This window comes from Seriola lalandi, unplaced genomic scaffold (genome assembly GCF_002814215.2).
Source record: "Seriola lalandi dorsalis isolate HSWRI2012SDOR001 ecotype SW California unplaced genomic scaffold, Sedor1 jcf7180002054277, whole genome shotgun sequence".
Lineage (NCBI taxonomy): Eukaryota > Metazoa > Chordata > Actinopteri > Carangiformes > Carangidae > Seriola > Seriola lalandi.
The window spans coordinates 964,119-989,597 of record NW_019524830.1 but is presented as its reverse complement, the minus strand read 5'-3'; the positions used below and the strand labels follow the sequence as shown (position 1 = coordinate 989,597).

Genomic DNA, 25,479 nt, shown 5'->3' with positions numbered 1-25,479 from the left:
ATTTCATCTGGGACTATCAATTGACTATCCTAGGTAAATCAATGTGAAAATAAAATGTGGGCAAAAAAACCTACAACAGACCCTTAAGGGCTAAATGCACCTAAGCAAACATCAGCACATAAACACACCTATGCAGTACAGATGAAAATATATTTGAAATATCTAAATAAAAAACACTGGAAATTGTTATAGAATGTAGCCATTAGTTTAAAAGAATAGGAAACTACTCACTGGACTATTTGGCACTCTCAACATTTGCTTTTAAATACATGTCATAATATTAAAGGTGATAAATTTAATTCAGCACATGAAAAGCAACCAAAAAAGGTCAGAGCTACAGGTTATGATTTCTCTGCAGTGGTGATTAATGGAGGACTGAGACAGGATCTAATCCTATCATTGTGAACTTTGAAAGAGGCAGACTTAAGTTTGAAATTCAGTGCCATTTCTCACCTGCCTTTGTATGACACTTTGACACTATTCTCCGAGAGAAAAATGTAAACATCTGCGTAAAATATGAACACCAAGAGGAGGTCAGTCACAGTTCTGTTTGCATTACCCCATTATTTTTACAACAGAAACCACAGAGAAGAGGTTCAAAAATGTGCTACTTGTGAAGAGGCCAGAAAGGATTTGAGAGGGGCCTGCATTTCAAAACAATAATGCTCACACAACTCATTCTTTTGCCTAACTAAACATACAACAGTGTAAACAGAACACAAAGTCATCGTAGGGAAAATAAACAGTATGTTCGTGATGGGTTGAGAAATGGCGAGGCCCTCTTATAGGCTGGATCTTGTGACCACATAATCCTGAGAGCCAATCAGACGACAGATTGAATAACGACATGAGCTAGGACACGGCCATAAATCAATTATCTCCTGACCTGATGATGGCGTGAGAATGAAAATCCCATTTGGGCACCGCATGAGTACTTGGTTTAGAGTATGTATGTGTGTGACCACCTGCTTGCCCTTGTTATACCTTCACAATTTCAGCTATTTTGTGGAGCATTCCTTATATGATTGCCTGAGGACAGAGACTGATGGAAGGGGCAGATTGGTTGGATGCATGTTGTCCACATGGGAAGACTTTAGGGAAATACAAGGCATGTATTCTATGTACATTTGAGCCACCCAAGGACGTTTGATTTCTATTGCTGCAGGCAGGATGTTTTGACAACTACTGGGTTTACTGTTTTGCATATCCACAGAATAGACATTAGTCCAACCAAAATAAACTTTAGATTTTTACCACACAATGGTGTCTACCAGAATCTGTTTCCAAGTTTTTTGCTCTAAACTGATGAGTGTATGTGTGTGTATTTGTGCTTTAAGAACATATCATCCTAAGGCGAGAGAGTGTAAAAGGAGCACAGCAAGGGAATCAGCTCCAAGCTAGCCAAGCCCAGGGCCATCCCTCCTCTAGGGGAGTATTGGTTTACAGATAGCAGCGGTGGTCTTGTCTTCCTAGTTTATTTATCAAGGGATTACCCAGTAAAGCCAAGGGAACTTTCTCAGCCCCCTCTCACCCCAAGCACACAGCACTGTGGGATGGAGGGGGCTAGCTCAGTCAGTGAAGACCCCCCCCACCCTTCCACTTTTCCACAGTTTGTGTGCTAAGTGTGCATACACATACAGTGTGGTTGCCTAATGCTACCAACTGTTTAACTCTAGGAACAGTACTAAATTTGTCAGCTCTGCCAAAGTGAACAACAGCTAAATTCCCTTTCTAGTAGAGCCAAGCAATCCTTAGCATTTGCAACAAAGGTACAAAGATCGTCCCTTTACAGCAGTTGGCCTTTTGATGGCTCCGCTGGTTTAGCAGAGGATAGCTTTTAAATCTCACAGAGACGAAGTGTGTTGAGTTAAAAAAAAAAGAAAAGAAAAGCTGTCTCATACTGAGGTTGTGTTGTATTAACATTTCCTGACCTTAACTTAAACAATATCCACTTTTCAACCAAGCTTTAGGGATTGTATTCATTTATCATAGTTATATATTATAGGGATGAATGGCCTGAATGGAACATCAGCGCTGGTTTTGTGCCATGAGCTGTATTATTTGAAATTAATCTCAGGAATTCAGTCGCTCCTTTCTTGCACTGTGACAGTAGTGTACATCTGTGTAAGTTTAAGCTTGAGTGCAAGTATGAATGCATGTGTGCAAATGTTATGACTTCGCTGTGGCAAGAAGCTTAAATCTGCAAATTGTAGCTGCTGTGAGAACGGTCGTGACATCTGCTCACATCCATTATGCGAACCACAGTCACTGTCATCTCAAAATGTTGGACACTCTTGAATAATTTTTTTCTCATAAACATGAAATAGTGACTAACCAACAAAAATTAGGAAATAAAATTACATTGATAGTAAAATACTACTGTATAAAAAAAGATGTCCTGTTTAGGTTTAGATATGTGACATACAATCGAGAAGTGACGTAAAAAGGAGAAAAAAAAAAACCAAAAAACGAAGCCCCTGTTCAGTACCACGTTCCACGTGATTGGAATGGGAATTTCATTCAGTGCTGATGTTTCATTGAGAGTTATGTAACCAAATACGAGACAGAGAAAAAGCAAGCGAAGAAGAGAGAGAAAGAAAGAGCGAGAGCAAAAATAATTAGCGTTATTTGGTGTTTACTTCATTGCAGTTACTAACTAGAGGAGAAAAAAATGCAATCAGTAGCCAAATAGAGGCATGAGTAGTGGGAGCGCACAGAGAACACTAGACCACTGGTTCACATACTGACGGGCTCTCTATTCCACTTTGGCAACATGGTTGTTTATGATGCTCTCTCCAAAGAAAACCAGAGGCATCAATTTAATTTCAAATGACTGGAGTTTTTTCGCTGCTGAGCAGCATGATAATTGTGTTTAAACAAGTAACAATTTCCATCCCTAAGTGCAACATGTATATAAATAGAAAGGGAGGGCCCATTATTTGTGGAGAAGAGGGGTTTCCATTTTTCTTTTAGCTAAATGCATTTTACATTATGTTAAAAACCATAGACTGGCATTAGACATAGTGTTTCGGGGGCAATGCACTATTAAAAGGCAAGGAGTCAAATATATGTGTTTTTGTCCAATCAAAATAACCAAAAAAAAAAAAGAGGACACAATCAACTGACTTGTTGAAGATCAACATGGGATACTATGTGTTATCACAATATACTGCCATCCAAAAATAACAATACACATATACGGTATACAGCAAGGATCCAAATGGAACTTATTTACACATTAAGGTGCTACTTTAATTTCGCAGGATTAGCAGTGCTGCGGCAGAGGCCTTCAGGTTAAGGAAGCAGGCTTGTGGCTGGCAAGTTGCCAGTTCAAACCCTGGACCATCTGGGAAATTCTGGGTGCGTTAGGGGAGTAAGAAAGTGTCTCTCCTCCCTCAACAACAACGTTAGGGGTTGTTTTATGTTTAACCACAAACACAGAGACAGATGTAGGTTTTAAGATGTTGAGTTTAATTAGATCATTATGGCCTCAAATGGCAGTAAACCCAGGACTGGAACAGTAGACTTGTAGACATTTTTCATCAATGAGATAGATAACAAGATAACTGTAATTTGATGTTTATTCCATCTAATTAACATGGCTGACTCTGAGGATAATAAAAAAAAGTGGTTCTAGGTCGAGCAGGTAGATTGAGTCAGACTGAATCAATCAATCAATCAATTGAATTATTGTTATGGCTAAAGACTGTGTTCTGTGATTAGATCTGCTGATGATGGTACATGGTTTTGAGTGACAGAGAGAAAGCAGCGTTCACATTTGTGTTCAAGAATATTACAAAATAAGATAACTGAACAGAAATACTAAGCAAGTTTACATTTTTGATGGCAGCGCTCATCACCTGTGTTCCAGGGGAAAGCAGACGAAACATGCTAACCTTTAAGTTTAGTCAGAGAGTCTGGTGTATAGCACTGAGATTATACATGATGTAAGAGGTAACAATCACTTATGAAGATGGGAAAGTTCAGCATACAACTAATAATTGGAACAGTCATCTGATAATGTCCAGATGATGCTGTGAACAACTGAACTGATGTCATCCTTCATTCTTTTCACATATGAGAAGTAACACTTTAGTTCTTTCGGTCAGGAAAGATTAAAGCTGGCGACTCTAGGTCCAGACAATAATTAAAGGAAACTACATCAGAGACAGATGTGTCTGTCATATAAATTGTACAAAGCTAATTCATAGTTAATTTATTGATTGATTACTGAACCAAAGAAAGCGTCACCAATGCATGGGTTGGCTCTTTCATTGTAAAAACATTCAGCACATACAGTGCATTCAGAAAGTTTTCTGACCCAAAAAAACAGCCTTAAGGTTGAAGGAACTGCCTGCAGAGCTCAGAGAAAAGATTGTGTTGAGGCTTACATGTGGGGAAGGCTACTAAATAAATTTTGCTGCATTGAAGGCTCCCAAGAACACAGTGGCCTCCATAATTCTTAAATGATAGAAGTTTGAAAAAAGCAGGACTCTACCTAGATCTCAACGCCCAGCCAAAGGTAAGAGAGGTGACCATGGACCCGATGGTCACTCTGGATGAGCTTCAGAGATGCTGTGTGGTGATGGGAGAAACTTCATTATGTAGAGTACGGAGTGTAGATTGATGGAGAAATGATTGTTATGATTTTCTTTTTTATTGTAGCGTGAGGCTGCAACATAACATAATATGAAAAAATTGAAGGGGGTTCGAAAAATTTCAGAATGCAGTGTATAACAGCCCTTGAACCACTCGTAAGCTAATTGTGATAGCTTAAGACTCAGCCTCTCTTTGAAAGCCTGGAGTAAGAGAGGATAGATGATTTACAGCAGTGCTCTTCTCCCCCTGCATTTTTTTTCTCTCTCCCCGCCAGTTCTTCATTGCCATCTCTTTAGCTCTCTGTCTATTCTTTCTGAATCACTTTGTCTTCATCTTTCTCTTTTTAGTCTTTACTCTGCAGCCTTTGTCAATCAGCCCCCACCCCCGTCCTCGCCTTTTTCGCTGTCTCTTATCCGAATGATGTCAATGCTAATTAAAGAGAGACTCGGTCCCTCGTATATCACAGGGAAAAGTCCTTGAGATTCCAATCAGTGACGAGAACCCTGAGTTTTTCTGTCCACAATGAGGCTTGTTTACCCTGATTAAATCACTCACAGATGATCTAAAAATGAGAGGCTCTTGGTTTTTCCTTGTAAATATGGGTGTTACTGTGGAGTTTGTTGACTACATTTGTCCATCTTTGTAAACAAATTTATGAGAATTACAGACACAGAATGTGGCAAGATGTCTCAGAGGATTCAAGTGGTGTCATACCACAAAGATGGAGGAAAAGGGGCAGGAAAAAGACACAGAGGAAGGTCAAGCGAGTTCATCTCGTCTGTGTCTGTGATATGGTAGAACATACGTGCACAAGCAAAGAAAATAATCTTGTGGAACAACATTAAAGGTCCACATGTCCATTTGAAGACTTCCAATGAACCAGTAATTACCACTCAAATCATAACACAGATGCAGCAGGCATTTGTGTCAACTTCACAGCAGCTGCATGAAATTATCATACCAGCTAGCTCAAGTTTAAAGGTGCTCAAACACCAGGCTAGTGGGCACGCAGGCATCAGGTGAAGCTGCTCCAAGTATGAAGACACATACAGGGTTGGCAGGGGTTATTTAAAGGGTGACAGAGAGGGAGGGGGAGAAATATGGAGGGTCAGGAAGCAGGGCTTACAAAGGGGTAAAAGGCCACATAACCATTGAAATACTACAGTGAGAACAAGTACAGAAAGCCCAAATGTGGGTATGATTTGTCTAATTCACTGGATATGAGCTTCGTTGTTGATATTTAGTAGACTTCAAACGACAACTTCAACACACTGTATTTGGTCACTCTTTCATTTTGTTGTCATCTCTGTCTCTCCTAGCATTTCTTATTATGTGTGTAACAGTCCATCTGAGTAGCAGACCTCCCCAAGTCTTTCTTCTGTGAACATTTCATCAACTTATGATCAACTACCAATCAGAGAAATTACATAATTCCTGAAATTATATGATTATACCGATCAAAGTCAGGGGACACAGAGAAAAATATTTTAAGCACCACTCCTTTATTTTCAGATCCAAATTTAATGACCCAGTAATCAGTCATATGGTGGTTGCTCATTGTTACAACTACGTCTTTCATACAGAGGCGAAGAAATGCAGGAATTTTCTGTGGTGTTGAGGACTGCTACATATCATCAGAATATTAAAGTAAGGAAAACATCAAAAGAGGGAAAGGCAGAGAAGGAAAAGATGTGTGAGTGTGGCTGCGGAGAAGGGAGGCTGCACCAACCATCATTAGCTAATGGACTGCTGAGTAAGTGAGTCTGCCAGCTTGAGGGTTAGACTCGGTGCCAAAGGCACACACAACTTAGAGAGATGGGTTAAGCGTATAGATTGGCCGTGAGCGCATTTTGCATCATCTACCATTCTGCTAACAGTCTCAAATATTAGATACAAAAACCATAAAGGCCTGAGCCTGTGTAGCTAATCATTTTATAGAAGGTGCCCTCCAGAGGTGTTCTCAGCAGCTGATGTCAGAGTATCTCAAAAAGTTTTTAAAGCCTCATCTGTCCTTTTATCCTTACTTGCACAACTAGCTTATTATTATTTTATATTATAATCATTATATTATTATAATTATCATTATATCACATTCATTTAAATATAGTATAATTTCTAACCTGTCCTAAATCATAAATTGAATTAAACAAGTTACACACACAGTAAAAATTACATTATGCATCATCAAATGGGACAAAGTGACAAAAGTAAAGACTGTAGCAACTACCTTCAACTTCATATTTCATTGTCTTGTATATACATTTATTTAAAAGGCAACACAGAGACTGTCCATGTTTAATGTCAGATGATGCTGAAGTGGAGTGGCTGGTATGAATAAAATCCTCAACCAACCTACTTTTAAACTGAAAGATGAATTTATATTGTGATGTAGCAAAGTTCCTGGAAGATACACATACATACATATATATATATATATATATATATATATATATATATATATGAGAAACTGTTTATAGATTAAATACCAGATTTCTGTTTTTGTCTAATCTTATAAAATAAACCCAACCAATAAAGTTAACATAACATTGATGCAGAAAACCCCTTAAAAATCAAATATTGCTATAAAAAGTTTTGACTGTATTGCTCATTGATTTGCGACATTGCTCACAATGGCCAAATACATAAAATGGTATTAACAATATGGCAAAATATCTGATGACACGAGGCAGATAATCATGTAGCCCACTCCTATACTAAACCATGAAAAATACATGGTTACAGAGAATTGCACGGGGAAAGTAAAATCTTAAAGTGCGATAAGAACAAAGTTTGTTTTCATACCAATGATATTCTTTCATTTTATTGAGGGCTAGAAAAAGAAAACAGCTTTTGCAATGTAAGCCACTGCAGTCTATTAAGGTGCCGCCGTGGTGAATGGAAACCTTCCAGTCATCCCACTGGCCCTTGTTTCCATTATCTAAAGGCCCAGGCTGCTATTATCATTCCTCCATAAGTCTGTAATGAAAAGCCGGGGTAAAACCAACAAGCGGATAAGGTAGACCTGCATATAAACTGTTTTAATCTGGACCACTGGTACTATTTTCTCATAAGCACACTATAAAGTTCTGAGTGAGAGAAAGAATGGGTGGGTGAGTGAATGAGTGAGTGAGTGAGTGAGTGAATGACGGCGTGAGTGAATACAGTACATGCTTCTTTGTGTTAAGATTATCCAAAAGTCTACTCATCTTCAGCAAGCAGAAGATATAAAGTTTCCCCCTAGGTCATACGAGGCATATCATTTTTATGGCAATGTCAATAAACAGCAGTCTGCGGCCTCTCGAGCACAGCTGACTCTGGAGGGAGTAACTTTAAAATGAATTCAACAATGTAGTATTGAGAGGGAGAAAACCTCACTAAACATTGGAGCTACCATTTGCTTTGGGGCCCAATAAGAGTTCGCCACTTTTACTGGGTATTTTCCAATTTTCTCCTAATTGTGTCTACTCAACATAATCCAGCCCCAGGCTCCCCCAGTATCCATAACCATAACCACTTCCCTCTGACCCACGTTCACGCTCCATCTCAATAAGAGCAGGAATGTGTTAAAACAGAATCTATCCTGCTGCTGCCCCACATATATCAATAGCTGCCTTTCAGTCTCACGTGCACTGCCAGTATTGTCACAGGGTGGGCCGCACATCTACACTCCTTACAGGACTTCTAAAAACCTGATACCTGCACACGGTGTGGTGATATGTGTGTGTGTGTGTGTGTGTGTGTGTGTGTGTGTGTGTGTGTATGTACAGTATATGTGTTGTGACCCAGGTCCTACCCCATGACGTATAGCAACATATAGTGGAGACTCTGTGTAGTCTGCAGCTCTCTAAATGACTGAATAGAGCAACCACAAAATGGTTTGGGATAACATCCCAGTGTAAAACCACACAGTCACAATAATTCCTTTAATAACAACTGCATATAATATTCTGACTCTGCAAAAAAACAGAGTCTGTGCTTGACTTCACACATACAGCATTAGTTATAAAAAGCTGCAGTACGTTAAGCAAGTATTTGCAGTTTATTTGCTTTGCAGTAAGACAGTTAGGATAATATAGTATATGATTATCAAAAAAAGTAGGTGTTTTAAATGGGGTGTTCGTATGGGGGGGGGGGCATATGGAGGCATAAGGGTGAAGGTGGCCGTGCTGACACAGTAGTTGTGCACTGGAGACTTAACAGTTTTCCTTGACAGGCCACTGTGGGTTTATAAAAACATACTGTGATTTAAAAAGGCCATGAGTGTCATGACTCTGTGTGTGTGTGTGTGTGTGTGTGTGTGTGTGTGTGTGTGTGTGTGTGTGTGTGTGTGTGTGTGAGTAAACTTTGGTGTTCATGTTTGCACTCTAGCCTGGGTGTATGCGCCTGCATGAAGCGTATGAGAGCACAGAAAATGGGAGCCACCAGTGTCCGTCTGGGGGCCACCTCCTTTTCCTGCAGCAATTCTCTGGGCTCTTTTTTCCAGCTGGCTGGGTCTAGTTTGTATGGCCTAGCTGGAACCCTTTCAATTCTGTCCCACTTGTCCTCGTGTTAGACTCCCTGCTCCGGGCTCGCCTGCCACCCCATGAATACCAAGCAGGCATACACACACACACATGCGTACATACACACACGAAATACAAGCTGGGTCTCTCTCTGCATAGTTGTATTAGGTCAATCTTCAAGCCTGGCAACCGACCCTCCCCTGTCTGTGCATGCATGTGTGTATACAGTAAGTGTCTACACGTTTGGGAATGAGTGTTTATTGTAGAATCATTGAGGCTTTGATGTTCCTCCACACCTTTAAAGAACCATACCAGTGGTTTCACATGTTTAACCCCATTAACTACAAATTACATACATTTTATGGTTACTGCCAAACATTTTCCACCACTGTACATGTTAACTGTATTTTTCCACCTCCCAGGCTTCCACACAGTAGTGAAAGGCGCTACAGAGACAGTGTCACAGTGGACAGCATGTCCTACATTTTTTTTTTTTAAGTTACTTCATTGTAAAATTCCAGTTATTGTATTTTCATGTTAGACATTTTTCTCAGTAGCACAAAAATGTGCTAAAGTGAAGTTGGGCTAATGAAGACTTGAGATTTGCCTTCTTAACAGCATTAGCATTCACAAGCTGAGAACTAAACCCATGGGCAAAACAATAATAATAGTAATGGCAGTGCTTTGTGATCTTTGTTCACAAACTAATGAAGTGAGCATTACTTCAAGGGCTTAAATGTATCACAGTGATGGATGCCACAGAAAGTCTGCCCAGTTTGGAAAGAGACCCAAGGGAAAACGAGTTACTGATAAAATCTTTTGAAAATACAGTACAATACTACAAAAGCTGAGATTAAAAAATGTTGAGCAGGAACGTACAGTGAATGCAGAAGTGTATTTCTATTTCTTGCATAGTAATTACTGGCCTAAAAATCTTTTTGACAATAATTTATTTGAAGGATTGCAACAGTAATTTAACTAAAAAAAAAAAGGACCAAGAAGTTTAATCAACCAAGAACATGCACATTATGGCCTCTATAGCACTGTCTTATAGTTTCAGTCCAGTTCTGGGAACTATTCCAGTGTAGACGTGTCCTCGAGTGGTCCCATTAAAGATATTACAGAAGAACAACACCCTACACAACCTTTCATATTTGAGGCATTGCTCTTCTATTCTAAGGTCCCATACGCAACACAGTATCCACAGAAAGCTATAGTCCAACTGAATATCTCAAGGTGTTGACAGGATATGATAAATACGGATGAATAAAGGACGGACACAGACTCTGAGAATAAACAGATATAACAGAGACGATTCCCAGAAGTCAGGGAAGTCAAGTCCAGCCACGTATTCGCTAAAGGTTGTGGAAGCACGCTGTCCAAAACTCTCCAACTCATGTCCAGGGGGAGACACATTTGTAAGTGCTCTTATACATTCATTTAAAATCAGTGAATACACACACACACCGCGTCGACAACCATGTCTGAAATTTAAAGGAGGGAGGGAAATGCAATAGGACTGTTTGGTTGACATTCTTGCAAGAGTTAGTTTTTTTTTTTCCCTCTTGATGTACATAAATCTCTGCTAATCACATTCTGCTCCTCGGTCTATGAGTCATGTTACTGACACCCACATGCATAGCTCCACCTTTTAAATATGATATAAAAGGAGGGAACTGCTTCAAAGGTGAAGTAAAGATGACAGTGTTCGGTGTTCGGTGTAGGAAAGCTGATTTTAGACGACAAATGGCTGACATGCAAACAAAGCTACTAATCTGATGTAGGTGTATTACATATGACTTGCATGCAAGGATATGTGTAAGATTAGGATGTTAGGATTAGGAGATTATGTCTATCACTAGTTTTTCCAGCCATGGTGCCGTAGTTTTTAAAATCAAAATTTCTTTACATGTATTGCAAAATTAAAACAACTGCCGACTGAATGGATTTTGTTTATTCAGTATAGTCTGACCACAACGCGTGGTGAGAACATACAAGTACAAATCCAAGATAAATTGTTAAACAAAATCCCAATTTTCACTGTGGATTTAAAAGCAGTATTCGGTTATGTCTGGCAGTCATTCATGAAACTGTCTTCATGTTGTGAACATCCAACTTATAACCACATATAGTATGGGTTAAGGCATATGGTAATACTCATAGCCTGCAAGTGCACCCAATTCTCATTACAGCCTTTACTTTTTTTCATTTTCATTTTAGTCAATGAGGAATTTATAATTGTCCCTTACAGTAAGAATCTAAACAGCAGTGGTGATTTTTAGCTGCCTTGCCATTTTGGAAAATTGGTCTTTCTCTAGCCTCAACCCAGCCCCCATTTCTTTGGAGAGGGCTGAAATTTTTTTGGAATATAAACATTATTTTTCTCCGAATAGTTTCAATACTGTGTAAACATTAATGCAGTGTGCAGGGTTCTTTGTTGCATTGCTGGAAAAAATAGCTCATAACCCACAAGCAGCCTGCAAAGCCTTTCCAATTAATACAATGGACATTGCCAAAGTATATGTATAAAACAAAGATGTTAAACAAAAAGGTTTGGAGATTTTTTGCATGTGTCATTAAAGCTGCTGATCTATGTTTCTCCAGTGTGTACTCACTGTGGCGGTGATGAGTGGACCGTGGAGGTGCGCGTAGAGCAAGGCCTCGTTAACGTGCCCTCTGACCCCGAGCAGGGCCAGTTCCAGGCTGTGGTGGCCGGCCATGGCGTGGGTTAGTTGCTCCAATAAACTGGTATACCTCCTCCAGGGCTGATCCAGCTCTGACACACTGGCCAAGCAACCGCGCATTACATTCAGACAGTAGCCCACGCAGGGCTTGATCAGCGTCAAGCCTCTGCAGTGGGAGCAGTACACCATCTTCACGAGGCCCTTCACACACTCTTTGCTCAGGCTGACATGTTCGGTGGCATTCATCACCTCCACACCCTCCTCCAGGGCCAGACCAAGTTGTCGCCCGGCTCCCAATGCCCCAGCCAGCTCCTGGGCCATGACAGCTGGATGAGGCCCAAAAGGGTTGACATCCTGCCTGATCATACGGAGACAGTCACCCATTTCACTGCCCACCATCATGCTGCCTTCAATACCTGGATTGATGAGCCGTGTGTAGGCGAGCGGGAAGAGGTTGTTGAAAAACTGGTGAACTGCTGCCTCCACAGAAACATTGGCCCCACGGAGGTAGAGGGAGAGCGAGGAGAAGAGTTGATTTACGTGGGGCAGGGCATGGCGGGACAGGGATGAGTAGGTTCCCTCCAGGAGTGAACTCAGGTGGCCCTGAGAGAAGGACAGTAGGTACTGGAACATGTCTGCAAGGTAAGCAAAAGAGAAACACAGAGATAAGAGAAAGAAGGAAAGACAAGGACGGGGAACAAATGGGGAATTCAGTCATTTAATAAAATCACTGATGGAATGATCTACAAGCTCTCCGTGAAATGGGTAAGACATTGAAATTTCCAAACCCTGGCTCCCAACCAGTGAAGCTTGGCTTATGTGTATCAGTAAGTTGGGCTGAGAAACCAGTGTCAAGTTTCCCTATAACGCAGTTGGAAATCATTGTGTATGAAGTCATCACCCAATAAGTATGTCTTAAGGAGACAGAGAGCAAGAGCGAAAAAGACAGAGAGAGAGAGAGAGAGAGAGAGAGAGAGAGAGAGAGACTTGAATGCTGCTGATATGAGCACAAACCGCAATCAGTTCTCATTTTCTGCAGCAAATACTGTATATTCTAGATTCTACAGGGATTTCTGACACACACACACACACACACACACACACACACACACACACACACACACACACACACACGCTCGAGAAAGAGTTGAGTCATCCACTTCTTATGTCATTTCCTGGTGAGCAAGTGAAGCTGTACAGCAATCAATGATGTCAGTACAGAGGCTGATTAGTGCCAATGAAGTGCCACTTCTTGCCAAGCTAGGTACTGTAACAGAGCAGAAAGATTGAGAGCGGATAGCCAAGGGCGTGGAAAAGAAATACAATTTAGAAAAACTCTTCGACTCTCTTCCCTTTTAGTTTTCTATCCTTTCCTTTCCAATATACCCCTTTACCTGCCCCACTTCCACTGCTCACTGACATGGTGTATTGTTTGATGCAATTCAGAGATGTTTAGATATTAATTTGAAAATGACCATACGGCAAGAGGAAAATGGTTATTCTTGCTGATTGTCACATGGGATGTGACCTCTACTGTACAGCCATCTCATTCTCTTATCCCACCCTCTCCTTCACTCTCCGTCCACTTAATCCCATATTCTCCGTCCAGTTCTCCTTCTCGGTGACTCTCCACACATTCCCTCCAAAACTGTGTGGCACTGTATATATGTATGTGTGTTAGTTTGTATATGCGTGCCCTGAACACAACACTCTCCTCTGGGGTGTGATGTCAGCTTAAAAGCATGCCAGGACATGAAGGAGCAGTAGCAACTGTACAGAAATTGAGACAGGAAAAGGAGGGTGCCAACACACATTCCCCAACTACCACCACATACACATACACACACACGCGCACACGCATATACACACACATATATACATATTGTGAATGAACTGAACATAAGCCCACAGTGTACGATAAAAAGGTCATCAATGATATACTGTGGCCTTGACTTTTTTTTTTTTAATTAATTAACACATATTCCTTCATAACAGCACCTTTCCCATAGTGAATCTATTTTGGCACAGTGATTGTTACCAAACGAGTGTATGTGTGTTTGTGTGTTTGTGTGTTTGTGTGTGTGTGTGTGCCTGTGTGTGTCCAGCCCCTCCCTGCTCACAGACAGAAGGATAACAACAGTCATGTCCTCCTCAACAGCTGCACTAATATGACCGCTGTCTGTGACACACAGGGACTCCCCACTGGTCAGTGAAAGGCACAACTCATTTGTAATGGGCCTGAAAACACTATTGTCATCATCAGAGCAGCTCCCACACACAAAACATTTAAAGATGTAGCCTATAAAATGGGTTCTGAAGAGCGTGACTGCCTGTGACAGAAATAAAGCAGACAGACATTAGATGTAATGGTCTGTTAGGGATTATTACTGTAAAGGGTGGTGAAACGTGGTCTGTCTGTAGGCTGGAAGCAGTCTGATAGCCCTCCAGAGACTTCAAGCTAACAACAGGCCGAGAAGAGCAGCAAAATGAGAGACCCGAAAAGAAAGGGAATGGGCAAAAATAGCATGAGATTGGCAGAGAAGTTGTAAAGTTGCAGTTTCAGTTCCACTTCACTGTCTTCTGAGCCTGTGAGGCTGCAGAGCTGGTACCAGTGTGAGGTCTGCCTGCTTGCCTGCCAGTCAGGCTGTGAGGCTCAATAGCCACAAAACATTTACACCACAAGATGTACTCACAGGCTTAGGTTTCACAGCATTACATAATGTTATTATAAAATTATCATGCTCAGAAATACCACAGTTTAATCTTACTCTCTGTGAGGTGTGGTGGGTGCAAAAACAGAACCGAACTAGACTACATCATAGACTGTATATAAAGTTGGACATAGTCTCTGTGATGTCATCCATAGGTTTCTGAGGAGCGGCTTTGAAGCTGAGAGTGGGCTGCTCCAGCGCCGCCATCTTGGCAGTACCTGACTCAGCCTAACTCCTGTCTAATCCAAAACTGGGCAAAGAGCTGTCGTGTGTGGAGTGTGGAGCTGAGACTTTGGTGCATGCCGGTGGCAAGCATACGCACCCGTTAGCACCACTGGGCATCAAAGGCTAACCAAAGGCTAATTCTTTTGTTGGCTAATTGGCTATTTGACAAGCTAAGCTAAGAAGCCGAGTATGGCGAGTGCAGACATGAATACTTGCTAATTAGTGCTAACATAAATTAAATTATACTAGTAATTCACTCACCCCCCAAAAAAGGAGGAGCACATACTTCCTCACATTCTGTTAATTAATTAGTCAATTAATCGCACAGCAAGCTATATTATCTGCCCGGTATTGCATGAAAAATCCTCCAAAAGTCACGAACACCACAAACACTGCCAAGAGGTCACGTTCGGTGACTCGAAGTAGCCATGGTAATGCCGAGCAGACACCAAGCGGCTAGCCAACTGTGATAGCACCCACCTGTCAATTATGCATAAAACCAGTTGTGATGAAGGGGGAAATTAGGTATAGAGACCAAAACCATTTTTTGGACCAGGCTGTTAATTTCTGCTGTAAATTTGGGCATTTTAACATGGGAGTCTATGGGGATTGACTCACTTTTGGAGCCAGCCTCAACTGGCCATTCGAGGAACTGCAGTTTTTGGAACTTACGTGTTTTTCAGCTCCAGACGCTGCTGCTTTGTCTGCTTTCAAAATATGTAGATGGAGGAATCAATCAAGGCATCTCAAAAGATGAGGTTAAACTTCAAAACCTCAGTCTTATACTTCTTAAGAGGGGCCTATCTGGATGCACATCTTTCTTAGGGTTTTGACAGGATCACTAAATCCTCAAGACATTCTGTACTTGTTAAGTAAAAGCAAAAGCTTGTTTTTTATTTGCCAAGAGAGTGACACAGAGAGAACACGAAAGAGGAAAAAAGGGAAGAGAGAGTGGGAGACTGCCAGGAAAAATGGAATAAAAAGAAGCAACTGAACTTTTAAACAAGGAAAAACAACTACTGTACAAGTGGACTCCACCTTGAACATGCTCTGACATCTGGATTCATTTGGCCCCTGGGTCCGGAGCACTTCCCTGTCTCTCCGTGGCTGTTACTTCAAACTTGTCCTCCTCTCAATATAAAAAAGTAGGACGAGAGTCCACCTTTCTTCCTCTCCCCACTCCCTTTGACAAACAAGACAGTGGATCTCATGATTCATTAATTTTCTACATCAGTTATTTTCTGTTCTCTATCGAGTTCTCTCCAACACACGGATCCGGTTTCATTCTGCGATAAATCAAGGACAGTCGTTGTGGGTTTCTCTGCACTTTCCAGTGCTGGGAAACAGGGTGAGAATAAAAAACAAGTAACCAAGGAGAGAGAGCTTTTTATGTCCTAACTACCAATGCATGATAGTCAATTGGGTTTGATTGTTCTGTCTGACCACTGTGTCTTAATCGGGATTCGACCACATTCCATTCAGACACACAGATGTGGGTGGCTATCATTACCTTGTCACATCTCCCATCAGTACGCCTCTTGGGAAATGAAGTCTGGCTGGATTGAGGCTATTTTGCATGAAACAATTATCTTTAATTTGCAAGGAAGTCCTAAAAACACTGAAATTCAAAACACATAATTGTCAAGCTAACTATACAGGAATAAATGAACAGTCCTGCTTTGTCTGTGGCCCTGTGGGCCGAAACATGCTCTCTGCTCGGAATAAACAGGGTATTAAATGGATAAAAAAGCAGTGGTGGCAATGCAGAGGAGGCGTTTGTCCTGCCGTGGCTTAAACTGAGTTGCATTTATGACTCTGGGATGGGATATTATACCATATCTTTCCACCAATGCTCAGCCAAGGCCACTTTTCTGAGATCACAGGGTTTTAATCATAAGAAGCTATTTCTACTTTACATTCTGCATGGCAACCCAGTGTTTAACTGGCACAATTAAAACTGAAGTGTCACCATGGTGAAGCTGCCACAGTAACTGAGTCAAAATAAGCACAGTGGCGGCTCAGAGATTTAAGTCACAAATATAATGTTCCTCGAATTTGCTAGCCAGTGGTCTCTGATTTCTAAGCCACTTCCACTGTGTGTGTGTGTGTGTGTGTGTGTGTGTGTGTGTGTGTGTGTGTGTGTGTGTGTATCTGACTGAGTTGTATTGTAACGGCGTAACAACTGGCCGAGGCATCAAAGCAGAGTTGTCAAAACTCAGCACAGACACGTGGTACCAGACAGTCAGGACAGACCAACATGGTAAGTGTGTTTAAAGAGGTTAGACAAAAGGGTCATACTGTATTACCATTACAAGAAGTTCTAGTAGTAGTCGTCACTGAGTTATTTGTTAATAATTTAAAATCCCTTTAAATTTCTGACTTTGATGACTCCAAGTGGTATTATGGAGGTGGACATTGTGGCAGAAAGAATCGCATGTCACAAAGCAACTGTAACTGTTGCATACACAAGTGTGTAATGTTTGCAGAGTTCATAAGTGAACAAAGCATTTTCTGAAATCTAAAAATACTGCATTTCTGAAATCCACAGTCCAATAGTCTTAATTACCCAATCAAAAACAAGTGTAAAACAGAAAACATTGACTTTATTTTTTTTTTCTTTATTTCTTTATTTAGGAATCATAAAATATCTTGTGTGCAGTACACTAACATTTATTCCTGTAAAATCCTGGAAATGTATTTTATCCCCTTAGATAAAGGTGTGTGATCAGAAACATGTTCTATGACTTTTGGAGATAGAGAGATAGTCCATAAGGTTTCCACTGTAATGCAATTTCACCATTGCTTTTCAATACCCAATAAAATAACTAATTACTAATATTATTATTAGTTATATCAGATGACGTCTAAACTGTAAAAACACATAGTGTTGTAAAGGTTTAAGGTTTTGAGTCACTGATGTCACATGCATGCAAATTTTGTGATTGAAAAAATGGAAAATCGATAATGTGCGGCCCGAGAAAAATCCTAAACCAGTTGTAGAGCCCTACTGTGTCATAAATGGGACTGCATCTTTTAATAAGTGCATGTCTGCCTGTTGAGGTGGGTGTGCATATGTGTGTATGCTCACATGTGCTTGGAGATGTGGTAATATTGTGATAATGAGGTAGGAGACACTGTTCTCATACCATGGAGCTGTGGGCCATTCCTATCTTGGCAATCAGTCCTGACTGGACCTGTCCAACCGTCTTCTCAGGCAAAGCATTTTAATCCTACCATAGGCTTGGGTTTCAGACAGGTCACCACACAGATATGTGACATAGTGACACGTGTGCAGATTACATATCCTTGTTTTAATTAGTAGAAATACTGTACTTAGGGCCATCTCCCACTGAGCGCTGGTCATCTTAGGTTACAGAGGAGAGCTGCAATGTCATACACTCTCCCAGCCTCTAACCTTTCAGCAAACAGTTTAATGGCAATAAACTATTAATAAGTCAATGAATCAATCTGTTGATTCATCATACTTGTGTGGCAAAATCACACGTCTAAAGTCTAAAGTGGGAGCATGACTCATCTGTCAGACAACAGGCGCAGACCTTCATGAACTGGCTGAGCTGCACAAAAACACTGTGACTCCACAATCCAATTAGAAAACTCACATATTCAATCACAAATGTGTGTGAACAAATTCCAGCTAAGCCTGGCCATAAATTTTTATTTGCTTGTCTTGTCCTATCAGGGGGCTAACAGGTGGGACAATTAGCTTGAGAGGCAGGACAGGAGGAGGTTAAGGAGGAGGAGGTGGTGGAGGATGAGTGGAGGAGAGGGGGGTAGAAAGCTCCCCATCTCTCCATCAGCATTCCAGTAATTAAAAAGGCAGCCCAGCTATATCAAAACTTTGAAACATAAACAATTCCACAGATGCCAGGGGCAATCGGGGTGCACTGGGCTATAATGTAGTGGGGGTTGGGGGGTGGAGGTGGAGATTTGGCATGGGGAGGTGGGGGGTTGGGGGGCTCACTGCTCTCTCTGCTCTGGCCAAAGTAGGGAAACATGATCGAAGGCAGGGGAACGAGCAGACGAGAGAAGGACGGGGACAGAGGAAACAGAGCACACGGGCAGTGGGTGAGGGGCTAAGGGAAGAGCAAGGGAGGGAGGGAAGGTTGTTTAAATGGCTAATACCATAAAGGGGAGATGTGGAGGGCCAGCCTGGGGGCAGACTGTTGACAGGCTGATGGACAGCACCTCTGGTCCTAAGCATTAAGGGGGCCACAGGTCTGCAGTGACCCCCCCATTTCTCTGCTGTTTATTGGAACATAAAATATGGTGTTTCTTTTGATATGGTGTAGCCCTAAGGAGCAACACAGAGTGCCATACACAAAAAAAGTATTTGCACCCGCTGATGACTATTTAAAGCTGCAATCAAATGTATGCCAGTTGTACAAGTAGGAATGCCCTCTGACTCTTGAACACAGCACCAGCAGCCTTCCTGCACAAACAGTATGTTGATTAATATTCCCATCTTAGTGGGACTGCTACATATATCTTTATCCCAGTTGTGAAATATTGTTTAGCTGTTGTTAGCTATTGTTAGCTCTACAGATTGGAAGAAAAGAAGAACACGCACATCCAAAAAAGAGTCAACTGCTTGACAGGGAGAATTATAAGAAAAAGTAGATTCCATGCAACGGCACATCAGCTGGCAGTGTTTTTGTACTCTGCAGACGAGAGCATAAAAAACTGAATCTGAAAGACAGGAGACATTTTCTCCAAGACCTGGTTATAATGATGTCAGTATGGGTTTGTTATAAACAAAAAAGCCTTGTCAAGGTAATAACCCATAATATTCTGCAGAAATTGATGATGACTAGAGACGGCCGGAGAAAGGGACTGGGCTCCAGATTTTCATGAAAAAGGAAGGGAAACGTTTAGGCTAACGAAAGATTAACATGAAACAGACCCTCAAATGGACTCTGAGGTGTGAAAGGGATCGAGGATGAAAGGGAGACTAATGAAGGATTTTCCACTTTTCTTAGCAGGTGTGGCTCCTGTTTTCGTTTTTCAGCTTCAGCACAGGGAGGGTCACTTATGCATTGTTTCAATTATAGGCCAAAAACACTACTTTGATTAGGCCTGAGCTTTTGTGCTAATGCCATTAAAAACAACCCAAAAACTCGTTTTGTGGGCTGAAATAAATCAAAAGGAAAACATGAAATAATCAAGATAAATGTTTGAAAATATTGGCGAAGGACAAATTCCATCATATTATTGAAACCAAAAGAAGTATTAAGAGTTCGCCAGTGATAGACTCTGTTGCGGTTGATGTAAGAGCAGATCCATGTAAACCCTCTGTTCATTTTGGCAGACAGTGCAGCAGATATCATAATCCATCATGGATCAAAAAAACAGGACACGACTGGGCAGGGTCAGAACAACATTGTCTATCCATTTCTCTCATTTATTGTACCTCCTCCTCTGGAAAACGACAAATCAAAAGATTGGAGGATTAGAGAATAAAGCCTACCGTGGGGACTCCTTAATGGTGTGCTAGGAGCCACAGAGGCGAGTAGGAAGAAGGAGAGGAAGAATAGGAGTGTCCAACACAGCGTGTAATGATGAAAGTGAGTTGACTTGAATGGAGGAGTGATGAAGTGAGCTGGTGGTGGGAGATGGGAGGAAGACGGCCAATTCCGACCTACTTTGGAGCTGAAGCAACAGTGTGAGTCACAACGCAGAGAAATGTACATCATGATGCTCATCCACTTATGCATTGAAAGCACATATTAAGCACACACCCTGATCTCCCACAGGCGTCGGGTGGAAGCAACTCTCCCTCACAGGCATGCAAGTCTGGCCAATTTGCGGTGTTCAACCCCTCTTTCTCTCATGCTACCCTTCACCAATACTCCTTTATTTCTCCCAGCGTGACCTTATTTTGGACAAAATCCACCACTTTGTAATATCGCCTTTCATTAAACTGAATAAAGGTAGATAACATTTCACCAAAAGAGTGACTAGTCTGGCAAACGTGTAGGTTATTAGACATTTTTCTAAAAAAGAGTTTTGACTGGCAGCTGCTATGCAATCACACGTGTGCAGACACAGATCTTTATCTCATACTTGTACACATGCCCACACACACACACACACACACACACACGCACACACACCCACACACACGCACACACACACATTTTATGGCTTTTGGGATCAGTCTGGGAAGGACGGGTGCAGCAGAGTCAGACAGGACACAGGAAAAGGCCAGGCTGGACCAATCAGCAACAGTAGAGCATAAATCCCATCAGCCAGCCAGACAGATTGTGTTCCAGAAAAGCCAAATTCTCTTGGACAGAGAACAAGCCCCGGGAGATGCGACTTTGTCTGATTACCAAGAAACTTCCTGGACATCAAGCTTATTGTCTTCGTACAATAGCAGTGAGACTGAAGAGGCTTAGTCTATACCAAGAGTGTTTGTTGAAGCTGAAAAGCAGTGTCAGAAATAGTATTTGTAAAGCTGTGTCACAAAACCATTGCGTGTGATACGAGATCATGTTGGCGAGAACTAAAGGGGTATTTATCTCAGTTTCATTTCATGCTAGTATGTCAAAATATGGCTGTGGTGTCTGGAAGCAGGCTAATCTATGCAGACCTATTTTTTTAGGCAATAGATGTAATATTGGGGAGCATGGATGGTTGGTGACGAAGACCGGGGCTGTCGGAAAGCAGAATAACAAGCCTGAAGAAAAATGAGAGGAGACTTTTGGGGTGAAGAAGAAGATGGGGAAGATTTCCTATGTTTATGGTTTTATTCTGTGGAGCACACATTTGGCAACTCGGTTATCTTTGAGACGTGAGGGTTCCCTGTAGAGCACATGGCAACAAGCAAGCTGTTGGCACAGTGCCCAACTAGACCCAGCATGCTCTTGTTAAGCACCCACTGCTGACAAAGCACGGGCCACAGACAGAGAGACACCCAGGAAGAAAGAGGCAGAAAAGTGAGCAGAAGGGAACTGTGAATCTACAAGGTAGAAACCTGTCGAATCAACATTCTTTACCACAGACACACACACACACACCACTACATACACCCCATTGAACCACATTAAAACACACCTGTGCACACTTTCACTGAAATTCTGCTTTCATCATCCGTCTTGTCTCATTTTTCTCTCCTCACTCTCTAGGCCTAACTCCCTGCTCCTCGCACATTCTCACTCACACATTCATGCTGAGGTGAGAGGGGCAGATGAAAAGCAGAGGTAATTAGGGAAGCTTTGAGTGTGACTTTATGACTGCTAGAGGCTTTGAACTTTCCCCCTCACTCCACCCTCCTTTCCTTTGTTCTTTCCCTCTTTTCCCCCGAGAGAGGAGTCCTGAAAACTCTGAGGGAAACGCATCCTGCCTGTATGTATCATGTCTACTCAGGAGAATAAAAAGGCATAGTTAAAATACAAATATGTTAAGGTCGGTCACACTCAGACACACACGCACGCATGCACTCAGACACACACGCACGTATGCACGCACGCACGCGCGCACACACACACACGTATTTGCTCCACTATTAGGTCCATAAACACGTTTCCCCTCCGCCCTATATGATTAAATAAGACGTGCGGGGATGGATTCCGGATATCCTCCCTAATTTGAGCATGAGCTCATGGCGCAGTGCAATGTCGTCCCATGTCCAAGCATCAGCCTCTAGAGCAATAACCCTGTCGGTCAAAACATCTGCAGAGAAAAATACATGGAGGCATGAAGTGAGAGGGAAAAAATGATGATGTGAGAGAGGACGGGCTAAAAAGATCACAGGCAAAATGAGATAGAGAACTTCCAGACAAACACAGAGCGATTGCAATAAAGATAAGACGACCTATGACTGCTGAAAGAATGAAGAAAGGACACAACAGCCAAGTGATTCATCATCCCTATCACTTGCACACACGCAAATTATATACACATGCAGACACGTGGCCACGCAAATTGTGAACACAAACGCATATAAATCTTCAGAATATAATAAATGAAACAGTTGCCTTTACATAGGCCGTGTTGTGTGAGCCACCCAGGATGATCCTGACAGTCAAAGCGGAGAGAACAAGGACTTTTCAACAGTTTAATCTGTGGTGGCTTATTAGCAAAAATGCTTTAGGCTAGACATTATTGGCTGTCAGTCTAGGGGGGAAAGCAGAGACACTGGGGGGACTGGGGCACAAAGAGCAACAGACGTGGAGAATTCTGTCTACTGTCTAAACAGGCAATGAGGCAGGCGCAAAATTCCCAAGGGGCAGAGGGACAATTACAGTAGGCTGAACTCAACCACCTGTGAGAGCCTAGGGAGACAAACAGTCGCAGGGGGAGATGCAGCAACAGACCACACAGTCTTTGTTTCTTATCCTGTCTCAACCAATTCTCGCTTCTCTGAGTTCTCTTTTTCTGCCATTCACAGCAAAGAACCTCAAGTATCCCTTTTGCCTCGGGTTATAGTTTTGTTCACTTTGTCTCTCGCATACACTCATGCACACGCCGTCTCCCAGGACAGGGGGGGTCTGGAGAGTTCTTGGATGATGAGACAAGGATCAGCTAATTATGTCGCCTCAATGAGGAAAGGCACCGTCCTTGCCATGGCCTCTTTCTCTGTCTCTAACTCTCTCTCGCTGACGCTCTTTGTCAAATGTAGTCCTTGTCCCTTCACTGAAGGGCATCTAAAGTTTTAAATGCAGTGCACTTTCATTGATGATAGAGTGCTATCTAGGCCAGGAGAATATATTTCTCTGAGAAGCATTTGTCAGCTCTTGTGTGGACAACTTGAGCCCTGAGGTGCTCATGATGACTTGCAAGGGTGGTAAATACTGTACATGCTCATATGTCTTTGGTGTACATATACGCACACAAACACACACGCGCACACACACAATGATCAAGATGCACATGTACAAAACACCTAAATGCAGAATTGCAAACACACACACACACACTCATATATGAACACACACAAACACAGATGTCATGGCCTTTAGCTGTGGGCCAGGTCCCCCTCATATCGGTGACACTAGTGATCAAAAGTGTCAGCATTTTCTTGACATCTGCTTCCCAGTAGTGTGACTATATACACAGATACTTACTCTCTTGCTCATCATTCCCACCTGTCGTTCACACACACACAAACACACTCACACACACACATATACATATACACAAACTGGATTGCTTGCACAACAATCTGCTGACAGGAGGTTGCTGCATATTAAAAATGAATAAGTAAGCTTGCTGAAACTGACTAAACATAAGGCTCTAACCCAATGATTCTGCCATTTAACCAGTAACATAGGCAAACAGACACACAAACATATTCTAGTGGCCAATCCATCTGTTCAACTTTCTCTCAGCCAATCAGGAGGCCACAGAAAGGTGTCCAGCCAGTCAGATTACTCCAGATCTGATTGGCTAGAGCAAGTTGACAGGCCAAAGCCCTTGATGGCAGCCCTAAGCTGGCCGAGCTTAGACTGGCCCAGCTTAGACTGGGCTCTGTCTTTGACACCTACCCACCAACAGGGCCCAACACTCATTACCTATCAACAATGGCATGGATTAGAAGAGTCTGTCTGTTTGTGTGTTGGAGATGAGAGAGGAGAGAAGTGGGTTTGGCCTGGGTGTATTTGAGAGTATGCTTTTGAAAAGTTGAATGGTAGGAGGAGATAGTAAGGAGGAAGGAGGATGTTATCTAAAAACAAGGAACCTGTCTGTGGGATTTAGGGCTTGGCAGTCGCAGAGCAAATGGGGACAACAATATCTGGAGACTCCCAAAAGGTTATTGGCTCTGTTTTACCGTTTTACTAGAACTAGATTTGTTATCACACTACACAACTAAACCAATTCTTTTATCTGAATAGTGTCAGAAATATTGCTGCAACAAAAAACCTTGCAACATTCATAAATGTGGTCTGTGTTTATGGGGTCATATTCATGACATGACAACTCCCACACATGACAGAGCACAGTAGGGCCTTTAGGGCTGTCTAAACAAAGGAAAGGCCAACGAAAACACACGGACATACACACATACACACTCACTCACTCACACCATCTCCTTTCTAATGGGCACATCCTTTTGAGAAAACACGCACACATCTGACTTGTTGGAAGATTTACGATGACTTGAATGACAGACAGATGAATGCCTGTACTGCCACATCATGAAAGAATTATCAAATAAAAACAACAAATTAACAGGAGAGGAGCAGAGTTTTCAGCCTGCAGACAACTGACTCAGTGGTGAACTGCATGTGGTGCACAGTGGTGTGGTGTATTGCATAGATACAGTACAAACAAATAGGGGCAGTGAGGAGGAAAGCTACCCACACTTTTCCACCATCCAGCGTGTGAATAACAGTACCAATGGTATCAGCCAAAATCATACTCTCATTACTTCATGCGGTATATGAGCCACTTGCTACTTCACATTCCACTCAAGGCACTCAGACAGCGCAGAGACTGTCCTTAGATGGCCTTGCAAATTGAGGGCTAGTGACATCATCATTTTCGGCACCACCATACTCCAGTTTCTATTGTTATTCCATTGTTATTTTCCATCTTGGCCTTTTCTGGATATGTGGAACACCTGATCTTCATTCTCCAGACAGGCTCAGACATGAGGTAAGACGGGAAAGATCTTAATGATGATGAAAAGGACGAATACCAGGAGCACTATTCAAACATGGTTACTTCTATTCACGTAGCCTGCTTGTGAAACAGCTGTAAGAGGGGCTTATCTCCAGCACTAAGTGAAAACCTACA

At 42.0% G+C, this 25,479-nt stretch overlaps 1 protein-coding gene across 2 annotated transcripts in view; it reads right to left on the bottom strand.

Annotated features, from left to right (window-relative positions):
• The window catches only part of gpc5c (glypican 5c), a 97,493-nt gene that overhangs the window by 60,465 nt on the left and 11,549 nt on the right, over positions 1-25,479 (bottom strand). For both annotated transcript variants that reach the window (XM_023405443.2, XM_023405444.2), the window contains exon 3: positions 11,717-12,420. In XM_023405443.2, the coding sequence (XP_023261211.1) occupies positions 11,717-12,420 (704 nt within the window). The remainder of the gene's footprint in view (positions 1-11,716; positions 12,421-25,479) is intronic.